Raw genomic sequence first — 13,435 nt, forward strand, 5'->3', positions numbered from 1 at the left:
GTATAACAGTGATGCAGATGTAAACTAGTGATCCAGATGTAAACTAGTGATGCAGATGTAAACTAGTGATCCAGATGTAAACTAGTGATGCAGATGTAAACTAGTGATGCAGATGTAAACTAGTGATGCAGATGTAAACTAGTGATCCAGATGTAAACTAGTGATGCAGATGTAAACTAGTGATGCAGATGTAAACTAGTGATCCAGATGTAAACTAGTGATCCAGATGTAAACTAGTGATGCAGATGTAAACTAGTGATGCAGATGTATAACAGTGATGCAGATGTAAACTAGTGATCCAGATGTAAACTAGTGATGCAGATGTAAACTAGTGATGCAGACGTAAACTAGCTAGTGATGCAGTTGTAAACAAGTGACCGATGCATGTGTAAACTAGTGATGCAGTATTCCAGCTACTCCATGATGGCCTATAAATAATTGAGTCTGTGGTTGACAGCATGAGCAGCTACCCTGCTGAGCTACCACATAAGCATCCTGGTAAGATTGTGACCAACCAATCCTCAATTCAGGCAACATGGTGTAGTGGGGATCTATTTTTCAACCATTTCCCTCCAGGGGTTAGTGAGAGTTGTGAATCACTGACCTTGCTCCATCGACCCTTGTTCCAGTGGGGACAATGACCTCGGGCACATCGCTTGGTGTTGCGGGGCATCTTCTTGCTGCAGGTCGTGGTGGGCTGAGTGGTGTTGGTCTGGTCAACACACACCACCACTCTCTGTCTCTGGCCAGAACCACAGGTGGCAGAACACTGCAAAGTTAACACAACACACATCAGTTAATGTTACAGACACAGGTTATGTAACAGGAATTGTTTATGAAGTATAGCTTAGGATACAGGTATAGTTTATGTTATAGTGAGTAGGGTTTAACACCACTTTTTTAACATTATTCCAGTTATATCATGGCGTGTCAGCATAATGTGGGTGGAAAGTCCGAATTGATGCAGGTCTGAGACGTTTAACACTTCGGTGAAACCAACAAGCATGGGTATGGTACTGACAAACCTAGAAACATAATCAGGGCGAACAGGGATTTGAACCCACAATCATAAGGTTTCTGGCTTGCCCAAGGGACACAACTCTGCACAGCGAATAGTGGCACCTTAGATGACTGGGCCGCCCATGCCCCGAGTTTATGTTACAGGCATAGTTTATGTTACAGGTATAGTTTAGGTCCGAGGTAGAGTTTAAGTAACAGTTAAAGTTTATGTAACAGGTATAGTTTATGTTACAGCCATAGTTTAAATAACAGCCATAGTTTATGTTACCAGTATAGTTTATGTTACAGGTATAGTTTATACAACATGGATAGTTTTTGTTACAGCCATAGTTTATGTTACAGGTATAGTTTATGTAACACATATAGTTTATGTAACAGGTATAATTTATGTAACAGATACAGTTTATGTTACAGGTATAGTTTATGTAACAGGTAGAGTTTATGTAACAGGTAGAGTTTATGTAACAGGTATAGCTTATGTAACAGGTATATTTTATGTAACAGGTATAGTTTATGTAACAGGTATATTTTATGTAACAGGTATATTTTATGTAACAGGTATATTTTATGTAACAGGTATAGCTTATGTAACAGGTATAGTTTATGTAACGGGTATAGTTTATGTTACAGCCATAGTTTATGTAACAGATACAGTTTATGTTACAGGTATAGCTTATGTAAGAGGTATAGTTTATTTAACAGCCATAGTTTATGTTACAGGTATAGCTTATGTAACAGGTATATTTTATGTAACAGGTATAGTTTATGTAACAGCCATAGTTTAAATAACAGCCATAGTTTGTGTTATGTGAGCTCGAAGTTGAAATTATAATAACATCATGACAGAACATGAAAAAAGATAGAACTTCAGGCTTCGAGGGACTTTCCTATAACAAATTACTTGTGATAACCACAGTTGAATATTTAGAATCAACCAAACACCAATTCCATTAAACCAGGAACGCTGCTTGGGATTAATCTCCACCCCCTTGTTTGAAGAACACCAGGGGAGAAATCTGTTCTGCATCAACTCGAAAGACAAGACAATCATACATGATGGGATAGCAATGGATCCAGTTCAAAGTTCCAAAACAACATTCTCGAAAATGTAACCAACAGAGCTAATTACCACCAGCAGGTATTCTTCAGACAATAGAGACGCAAGATTCAGGACAGGGTTATGTAAACATGAAAACAGAAAAAAGTGTTGGTGTACGTTACATAGGGTGTTCCCTGTTTTCTTGTATGTTCAAGATATTTCTTGTTGCCCTCATTTGAATTCTTTTCTGAATTAGTTTGATGTTTGTAAGGCACCTCTTTTATCCAGAGTACCATGGCGCCATTGTACAAAGCAATCTTAGCACTAAGATGCTCGTAACTCTAATACCTTAACATAGACTTACGACAGCTGTAGCACTAAGGTTTTTTTGTACAACGGCACCGAGATCTCCATTCTAGTATGATGAATATCCCTATTTCTCACCATAGCCTCTTTCTTTCTGACTATGCACCCATTCCTTCTGACCTTTACATGTTTGATTAGATAAAACTTCAGTCATCTTCAGAGTACGCATGATCTGATTGTTTTATATGTGCATCTAAATACATTTTGTCAGGGCTATGGTCAAACTACATTTTGAACCCAACTCTTGAGACCTACAGTGGGTACCTGGGTAGGGTTTGGAAAATAGAGGGATAGGTACCCGGGTAGTAAATTTATATTTGTCCCAGACCTACTTTGTTTGTTTGTTTGTTTGTTTGTTTGTTGTTTAACGCCGCACTCAGCAATATTCCAGCTATTTGATGGCGGTCTGTAAATAATCAAGTCTGGACCAGACATTCGAGTGATTGACATCATGAGCATCGATCCATGCAATTGGGATTGATGACATGCACCAAACATGACAAGCATAGTCGCCTTTTACGGCAAGCATGGGTTGCTGAAGACCTATCCTCCCCGGATCTTCATGGGTCTCATTTCGGAAGTGACGTCATCATCTCCATTCCTCTATCATAACTGAGCACAGGACTTTGCCTGCTCTTGGGAGTATAATTTGATTGGATTCTTACACATAGCAGTGCTCTATTCCCAATGGAGTCAAAAATACGCTATGTCAGTAGATGGGTCCTGAGTTTGTTTGTTTTGTTTGTTGTTTAATGCTGCACTCAGCAATATTCCAGCTAATTGATGGCGGTCTATAAATAATCGAGTCTGGACCAGACAGTCCAGTGATTGACATCATGAACATCAATCTACGCAATTGGGATACGATTACATACATCAACCAAGTCAGGGAGCCTGACCACCCGATCCCGTTAGTCATGTTCTTATGTGAATTATTTATATACTCCACGTCCTGCTACATACTCCCCCGTCAACAGAAGGCACGTCCCGGGCCGCATAGTAGGGTACTGAGGCTTATTTTGCTCAAATTTAATATGAACGTGCTCAGCCCCACGTTGGGCGCCAATGTAGCGGCCATAAAATTTCCGAGTCCCGTGATGGGATTCGAACCACGGACCTTCTGATCAGAGGTCGGACACCTTGTCCACATGACCAAAGAGGTTAACCCCGTCAGCAAGCTGACAAGGTAAGGATGTCATCTGTGGGATGACTCCACGTCCTGCTACACTATGCATCAGTTAGGGATGAAGATAAGGATCCAGGATCTTGAATAAGATGGGGTGCACATAAATGCTACATCAAGTAACACATAAACACATGAGGGACTGACACAAGTCAGGTGTTAGGTGTCAGAATACACCATCGCAAATAAAATCCATAAGATCAAGCTATAAACATGCTTAGAAAATACCTCAAAATCCATCAAAGATAAAGAATTATCACAATAATATCCACATCTAACGAAGTAATCAGATAAAGCTTAGCAAACAACCTGAATCGAAAAATTAAAAATCTTTACAATCATTCTGTATAATAACAATGTTTTACAAATAACCTTGAAAATAATGCAAAAATATATATAATGAATACCCCAGGCCCTGTGCTTCAGAAAATTGAATGGCATATTAAATAAAAAAATGATTAATAATTCAGAAAACCACCCACGTTGAAAAGCAATAAGCTTTTCAGACCACACAATATTAACACTTGCATTTTGTAATATGACCTTGAAATGAACATGTCTACTGAACTAGCTATCCGATGGTGAGAAACTCCCACGTGTCATCCGAGGCAAGATACAAGCGGCAACAACCTCAGCATCCTCATTAATTGTTTTTTATCACCTGATGAAAGCATCTGATAATCACTAAACCCCATCGAACGCTGATAACGTGTGATCCCATGTGCCCTCATCATGAGAGGTAAATGGCCTATTTCTACATAGTAGATAAATATTGTGACAATTATATACACATTTTTCACAATTTATGATGGAATGGGGGCAAGCCACACACGCTTTAATATCCATAATTTAGGTTCATAACCCCAAATGACCTTGTAGCATGACCTTGGCATACTTAATCATAAAGGTCACAGATATTTTTGTATGATTAATGTTGGCAATATACACATGACAGCAAGGATAATCTGATGTATTTACAACTTACTGGTGTAATTCTCAAGCACTTCATAATTTACAAGAAAATGGCATTTTCTCTTTTACAGCAACATAAACAAACTATGGTAAACATCTGAAAATTACCCATAGCATTATCCATGGGCAAATGTACATATGCTCTGACCTCTGACCTGACAAATATATGATAGACACTATGGCCGATTGAGAGAGAGTGTCAAAGATAAAAAAGTGCAATTCGGTGATTGTAATGATAGCAATGGAAATATTATGACACGTTCTGTCACTGATATGAATTAGTATCACTGTGTAAACATAAATTAATCCTAATTCATCAGCAAAGGAATCTCTTAACCCTTCATCAAGGCAGAGGAGGACGCTGTAGATAATGGAGACAAAAATGGCAATTTCTAAATGCCAATGTTATCAGCTCACCAATAGTCATTTCTTACTCCAGAAATTGAATGACTCTTCTGTACTGGAATCTAATCATCCAGTGAGTGTTAGAGTGAGTGTTAGAGTGAGTGAGTGTTAGAGTGAGTGAGTGAATGAGTGAGTGAGTCCAGGTTAATCTCCATCCCACAATCCACAGAATCAAAGACGATGTGCAGAGCATGATAGATGGGACCAAGAACAAAGCAGCCATATTGAAAAATCAAATGGTATTTCAAAACATCCTTATATATGTTCAAGGTTTCTTTTCAAAGCCACTAGAATCCTACTGTAAGCATTCTATTCACAGACACTAAGTGTACCTGCATCAAAATCATTAGACTAACATATGGTCTCTGAAATGAACATATCGTACATAAAAAAACAGTTGTTCAGTTATCTTAATAAAAATATAATAAAAAGGAGCCCAGTGACTCTCTTCATTTTCAGATACTGCAGTGATCTAGACTTGCCAAACATTATAGACTTGCATGGGCTGTATTTGATATATATTTGTATCAGGGTCTGTAAGACAGACTACAAAATCATGACCAGAACCCATACCTGGACGCCACTACAAACCAACATGCATGCCAGACAATTCCTCCTTAACAGGTTGCTGTGTGTGGGGATGTTCTATTGGGAATTAGTTGCCCTCAGAAGCTAGATGAGGCTGCAGACAAGTCCTCCTTGGAGATTAGATAATTGCCTCATCTGAGAGGAGGAGGGGGTGTTTGGTGAGTTGTGGAGGAATGGGGGTACATTACACTTGTATGATGGAAGAGGGGGCCCACCTGAACAGTCAGAACCTTGTCTTGTATTACTGATCTACTACACTGTTAATACTGGGTCTAGAAAGATGTTCCTGACAGAGAATTGGACATGTACATGTTAAACTTCCACACACTAAAACCACAGAGATTATTAGCCAAGTACATTTCCCAATTGGAAATACGACATATTGGGAATACAAATTGTACCATGGAGCCTTCGTGTTGTTATATAACTAAAGATAACTGAAAAAAAAAGAACTTTTTTAAAATAGTTTCATTTCAGAGACATACATTTTTAATTTATACAGGGCAAGGCAAAGCAGGGAGAAACATAGTAAACCGTATTTGCCATAATAAATGCATAGGGCACTTAGAAAATTGACAAGGGGAAGCGCTTATTAAAACCATACACAATAAATTATCTATGAAATTAAACTATCGATGAAACTACAACTTTTTCGGTAATGGTTTCCTGACAATAAATATACCCCTATTACACTTCTGTTTTCTGTAAACATTCTGTAATATACAGAAAATATATGCTGTCATGAAAATTTCCACTTGAAGATTGGTAACAGACTGCCAAGGAGTTGGTCGTGGGTGCTTATTGGGCTTATTACCTTGAATACGGTATGAGTAAAGTGGTTGAGACCTTGTTGTAGGCCTCCTGTTTAACCAGGGTGTATACATTGGTGTCAGCTGTATATATACAGGCGGAGGGAGCTGACCACACCGGCAACTGGCCATCTGGACAGGGGCCGGGGTCACTCACCACCACTATACAAGTATCTGCCATGGGCTTCATTCCACTAGAGAGACCAATCAGCTTACGTCTTTAATTTACTCCTTTTCCAGTAGGAGGATGTTTTCTAGTCTGTCCTACAGACCCTGATACAAATATATATCAAATACAGCCCATGCAAGTCTATAATGTTTCGCAAGTCTAGATTACTGCAGTATCAGGAAAATCTGAAAATGAAGAGGGTCACTGGGCTCCCTTTTATTATATTTTTATTAAGATAAATGAACAACTGTTTTTTCTGTACGATATGTTCATTTCAGAGACTAGATGTTAGTCTAGATGTTCTGATGAAACCAGAAATTCACTGTCACCCTCAAACAGTCAAAACTGCAACTCTTGATCTCTCACATGCAAACAGTTAATGTCAGTCTTAGGGAGAGTTTCATGAACTCCATTAAATCATATCTTCCATCAGCGTTTGACATATAGCTTTACAACCCAACAAGACAGTCGGGCAGATGATCCTTAAGTGTTGCCTGCCCATCTTCAAAGTTACCTGCCACATTCAGACATTATAAATATTGAAAAATTCCCCCCAAAAGAAACAAATCACATTTCAATTCAGTTGATATAATGCAACTCACTTGAGAATCTACGAGGAATATTATTAAAATTGAAAGTGTAAGAAGTCTTAAATTTATCTGCCAAACAGTCGGGCGGGCAGGTGAAGGGAAATTTTATGCAGCCCGACAGAAAAGTTACCAGCCACGTGCAGGCAGGCAGAAAGTTATTTCAGAAAAAGAACTTCATGGATAAAAGTAACATCAAGCTTGAACAGAATATACCTGACTATACCTGACTATACCTGACTATACCTGAACAAGTAGTGTCAGCCTTTATCAGGGCACCCTGACCTCAATGAAAACAAGTAATGTCATCTTTTATCAGGGTACCGACCTCAATGAAAACAAGTAGTATCAGCCTTTATCAGGGTACCCTGACCTCCATGAAAACAAGTACCGTATATCGCTGTGTATAAGGCGAGTTTTTCGTACCTAAAATGAGGGGGCTAAGAAGGGGGGTCGTCTTATACACGGAGTCGAAGATCTCACATTTTTTTCCACTGGCGATGTCAACCGGCGTCTGATAGCCAGCCCAGCATTTGACAATAAAACTTCGCATTTCGTCCTAAATAACTGTTCAAATAACTATTTCCATACATAAACATGATTTGTATCTCTTTTCCTTGAATAAAGTTTAATAATTTCTGCAAATAAAGTTGAAATGACCCTCTCCTCGATGCAGATTGTCAAACCAGCTGACACGGTAAAACAATCAACATCCGTGAGTAGAGAGCCGGAAGTACCGGTAATCATTTGCATATTGCACATGTGACCTAACATGTGATAACCGGAGAAGCTGAAATCAATTCCCGCTGTTTTTACAGTTGTATTAACAAGTGTTGGAGACGGTGTGTACAAGTGATTGTGGAATAAAAACGCTGAATGTGAAGCAAACATAAGCCTAGTTAGTTACAACATAGTTAACTGGCGATTAAATTCCTCACCATTGTCTCTTATATGTTATTACTTCATAAATGAATTTTATTTTACGGGCACCAATTTGGTGTCGTACCGTGTAAACACAAAATGGCGACGTGTGCCGGAGTTACACACGCGACCTATCATTGTAGAAAAAAAAAAACGCAAGATAAACATATTTTTATTGCATATATAAGGTTTGTGTGCGCACTTGTGATGTGTGCGAAATACGCATCAGTCGGAAAGCGCACATTCAATCTCCAAAGTAACTAACTAACTAATTTGTGATGTCCGTGTGCGAATACGCTACAGTCGGCAAGAGCGCGTTAAATCTTCTACCGGTATATCAGTCAGACTTGTGATGTGTTTCATTCCAGGTCGCCTTATACACGGAGTATAGGATTTTGGGTTGATTTTTAAGGCGTGTACAGGGGGGTCGTCTTATACGTGGGGTCGCCTTATACACAGCGATATACGGTAATGTCATCTTTTATCAGGGTACCGACCTCAATGAAAACAAGTAGTATCAGCCTTTATCAGGGTACCCTGACCTCCATGAAAACAAGTAATGTCATCTTTTATCAGGGTACCGACCTCAATGAAAACAAGTAGTGTCAGCCTTTATCAGGGTACCCTGACCTCCATGAAAACAAGTAATGTCATCTTTTATCAGGGTACCGACCTCAATGAAAACAAGTAGTATCAGCCTTTATCAGGGTACCCTGAACTCCATGAAAACAAGTAATGTCATCTTTTATCAGGGTACCGACCTCAATGAAAACAAGTAGTATCAGCCTTTATCAGGGTACCCTGACCTCCATGAAAACAAGTAATGTCATCTTTTATCAGGGTACCCTGACCTCCATGAAAGCGAACAATGTCAACCCACACAGTGCACTGTTATATTCATCAGAGGACTTAATATGCATGCAATCATCAACAAGACACCCTTTAAGTAGAATCTAGGGAAATTATATTTCTTCATATCAAAACAATTCCGACCATTCAGGAACTCCACTGTTACCTCTAATATGCCAACTTTTGACAATGATTCATCTGTCTAATCAAACAATATGTCATAAAATTGCAGTGAATTAACACAATTGTCCACGCTTACAATGAAAGTATTATTCACCCACGAACAAAACCCCATCAATTCCTTCCTGTCATGCCTAACGAAACTGTTCTCAAACAGAAACATATCAAACCAATATATAGAAACGGAAGGCAGTTCAGTGCCCGAATCTTTGAATCGTGACCCAGCAACATGTGTGAGTTGGTGTTGGCTGTGTACCACCAGGGGGCGCCACCATGCGCTACTGTGTCAGACACATGTGTCCACGATATGTCATAACACAGTAAGGTCATTGTATCTTTATACAGAGGGTCTCCCAACCTCACACCTGGCCTGGCCATGTACTTCCCACATGTACAATACAAAAGTGTAGCTCAATAACATTTCACAGTTTGTAGTTTACCGACACAGTTTTACAAAGAGCAGATTGACAGGACTTATTCATATAACGGCTAATTATTTATATGAGTTCATGACTGAATATTTTGTGACAAATATTCTGGTTCTAATCTAAATATAACACTTTTACAAAAATTATGAAGACAGTCTTGCCTTATTGCATTTTGATCATATCTGAAATTGTAAACACAAAAATTAAGACAAAAGAAAATGTCATACTCTAATTAATCCTTCTTGTTTTCTTGTTTGTTGTTTAATGCCCACTCAGCAATATTCCAGCTATATGACGGCGGTCTGTAAATAATCGAGTCTGGCCCAGCCAATTCAGTGATTCACACAATTGGGATACAATGACATGCATCAACCAAGTCAGCGAGCCTGATCACCCAATCCTGTTTGTCGCCTCTTACGACAAGCATAGTCACGTTTTATGGTGAGCATGGGTTGCTGAAGACCTATTCTAACCAGGATCTTCACTTTCTCTACAAGATGATGAAACAGTATTTTCAATTTAAGGCAAATTATGTGTGGATTTGATGATAAATAGAAAATGTACAATGTCACGGAAAACACCTTCTGGTTTATTGCATTTCCCATAATGTCATCCATGAAGTTGCAAGTTTTCTTATTCACTCACCAAATTCTAGAATGCCAATTAAACAGTTTATAGATTTGATATTACTCCAACTAATTGCAGAATCAGAAACACGCTTTTCCCAAAGTCATGGCATACTTAAATTTTCCTCTCAACACTGTCTTAAATAAATGATTGAATGTTAACCAATTTTCCTCCACAAAGTAAAGAGTAATTACTGACTACTTCTAGTCACATTAGCTTAAGAAAGTGAAGTGCTTTCATGGTGGCTGGTTGTTGATAGGAAGGAAAGGAGATGGCGTGTTTTATATTCAGAGCAACATGACGACCACTCTCACCTGTAATCTCAGATATTAGGAAGAACTTTTTACTCAGATGAATATTTGTTTGGATAAACCGAGTTGATTTCATCACTTGTCTAGATGAGGGGAGAGTCTTGCAGATTCTGCTGAGAGGGAGGAAGACGTTTATTACCTCAGCTATACAGCTGTGTGATTCCAATACAGGGGACTCCCATGGGGGTGATCAAGGGGGGTTAGAATGGGTGAGGGGTGTGGGGGTTGCTTTTGGATTGACAGGAATTGTACTTTGCCGAGGGGGTAGTAGATTGTTGGAACAGCCACATGAGGTAGCATTGTCCTATGATGATTGATGATGCTTCAGGGGAGGAGAAAGGAAGAGCTTGACAACAGGTGGTTGGCAGGGTCTGTAAGTGGTCCAGCTCCTCCCTCACTCCACCCATGACGATGGGAAAGCATGTGATGCTTCTAGGGGGATGTCCTTCATAGCACATGTACTTACAAATGACCAATGAGATGGTTGCTTTTGGTTGCTTAGCGACATCCCCATGGCCCAGCCTATGGGAATATCCCTGATTCAGCAAGCAGTGTTCTGATGGACTTTTATGGCAGTTTAGTTAATAAATTATAATTACATGATCGTATAGTATTTCAGGGTCAAAGGTCACGCAGGGGGAGTTTTAAAAAAATGTTTGTAGGTGAGAGGCACCGCCTATGGGTGCCTCCCACCTCACTGGATTGGCCAAGAAACAGTACACATCACCGATTGGGCAAATATTGACAAAATCAGCAGGAAAGGGAATAAAAGAAAGACAATTGATAATAATTAGCAGGTGCAGAAGAAAGTCGATATATGGAGTGATCAGACAGGAAGTAGACAATGGGGGCGTTGTCCGAGCCATGATGGAAAACGAGTAAGCCAATTCTCCTCTCCACGAGGTTTCTCCTACCTCTACATCACAGGGCTAGCCTAGCTGTGCTGTACAGTAGTGCTGAGCCGGCTTAGCGGTCGACTTACTACAGAACAGCAGTGGGGTGCTATAAGATTGGAGGCTCTGTCCCTCACATCAAACCACTGGTAGGGGAATTGGAGACTTGTGACTTGGGGAAATATTATCCGACACTTAAACATTGCATACTGGTTATCATAAACATGTAATACATATTTTTCACAAGTTATTGTTAATATATTTGTTTCAATACTGAAAAAATATTAAAATTGCATCATAAATTTTCTTACACAATTTTGAAAGAATATTTTGAGTTTCATCATAGTCATAAGTAAAGTTAATTTCCCTTTTGAACTGCACTTGCACAATTATCAGCAATCAGCAAATGTGAGACTTTTCATCCCCAAACTGTTAAATGCACAGTGAGATTTATCACTATAAAGAGTCAGCTTAAATATATACATGATACATATATCAATGCTGATACATTATGCTGATTTTGGCACACATAGAATCTGGGGGTACTCCAAATAACAAAGACAAAAATCATCATGATTAACAATATATCAACAATATAAAACCCATCATAAAACTGAAAATATATATACACCACCAGAGTAACATAGAGCAACCTTCCTTCATTACAAACTTATATGACATATATCCAGGTCATGTGACTGAATGTTAAGTGAACTTGTATTATCAATAACAAAAAACAGCTTATATTTCTTTTTGACATTAATAATAATAATAATAATAATGATAATAATAATAATAATATAAAAAACCTGTATCTTTTGGTATGATATATTAATCATATGTGTATATAACTATGTAAGAAAAAATAAGTTTTTTATACAATAAAAATACGAAACCTCTATAACAAGTGTGAAGAAAGGATGAAAAATGTTCCTGGTGCACAATACCAGTGCTTAATACTAAATATAGCATTCATTGCTATAACAACCAGTTGGTATATAACAATTGGACTAACATTTACATTTACTACAATATTTCAAAAACATTACTTTACATCTTTATGAAGTCCTATAATACTGAATATTTATACAAAAATAGATTAACAAAGTTGGACATGGTTTACTGCCTATATACACATCATTGTCAATCAGAGAGTGTGGCCATCGTCTGGCATTAGTAAATGAAATGCACGAGTTGTCATGGTGATGATTAATGTATACACAGGATGAATATATCAGAAATTGCAAACAAATTTCTCCCTCTTCCACAACTTGTATTAATTATACCAAATGTAGGACCCATTGAAGATTGAAGTGGACACACACACACACACACACACACACACACACAGATATTGTGAGAACCCAAGTGACCTGATGACATCCCATTTCACAAGGACCTGAACACAAACACACCTCACAAAGACCTTAACACAACCCATCTCAAAGACCTTAACACAACCCATCTCAATGACCTGAACACAACCCATCTCACAAGGACCTGAACACAACATACCTCACAATGGCCTTAACATAGCCCATCTCACAAGGACAACACAACCCATCTCAATGACCTGACCACAACCAATCTCAATGACCTCAACACAACCCATCTCAATGACCAAAATACAACCCAACTCACAAGTATCTGAACAAAACCCATCTCACAAGGACCTGAACACAAACACACCTCACATGGACCTGAACACAACCTATCTCAATGACCTGAACAAAACCCAACTCACAAGTATCTGAACAAAACCCATCTCACAAGGACCTCAACACAAACACACATCACATGGACCTGAACACAAACACACCTCACAAGGACCTGAACACAAACACACCTCACAAGGACCTTAACACAACCTATCTCAATGACCTGAACACAACCCATCTCACAAGGATCTGAACACAACCCATCTCACAAGGACCTTAACACAACCCATCTCAATGACCTGACTACAACCCATCTCACAAGGACCTGACTACAACCCATCTCACAAGGACCTGTCCACAACCCATCTCACAAGGACCTTAACACAACCCATCTCACAAGGACCTGACTACAACCCATCTCACATGGACC

At 38.9% G+C, this 13,435-nt stretch overlaps 1 protein-coding gene across 1 annotated transcript in view; it reads right to left on the reverse strand.

Moving 5' to 3' along the window:
- LOC139446724 (A disintegrin and metalloproteinase with thrombospondin motifs 9-like) overlaps positions 1–13,435 on the reverse strand; it is a 154,081-nt gene that overhangs the window by 18,692 nt on the left and 121,954 nt on the right. Inside the window, exon 29 of the mRNA XM_071228021.1 lies at positions 605–769. Within this exon, the coding sequence (XP_071084122.1) occupies positions 605–769 (165 nt within the window). The remainder of the gene's footprint in view (positions 1–604; positions 770–13,435) is intronic.

This window comes from Haliotis cracherodii, unplaced genomic scaffold (assembly GCF_022045235.1).
Source record: "Haliotis cracherodii isolate W230 unplaced genomic scaffold, xgHalCrac1.p SCAF_6, whole genome shotgun sequence".
Lineage (NCBI taxonomy): Eukaryota > Metazoa > Mollusca > Gastropoda > Lepetellida > Haliotidae > Haliotis > Haliotis cracherodii.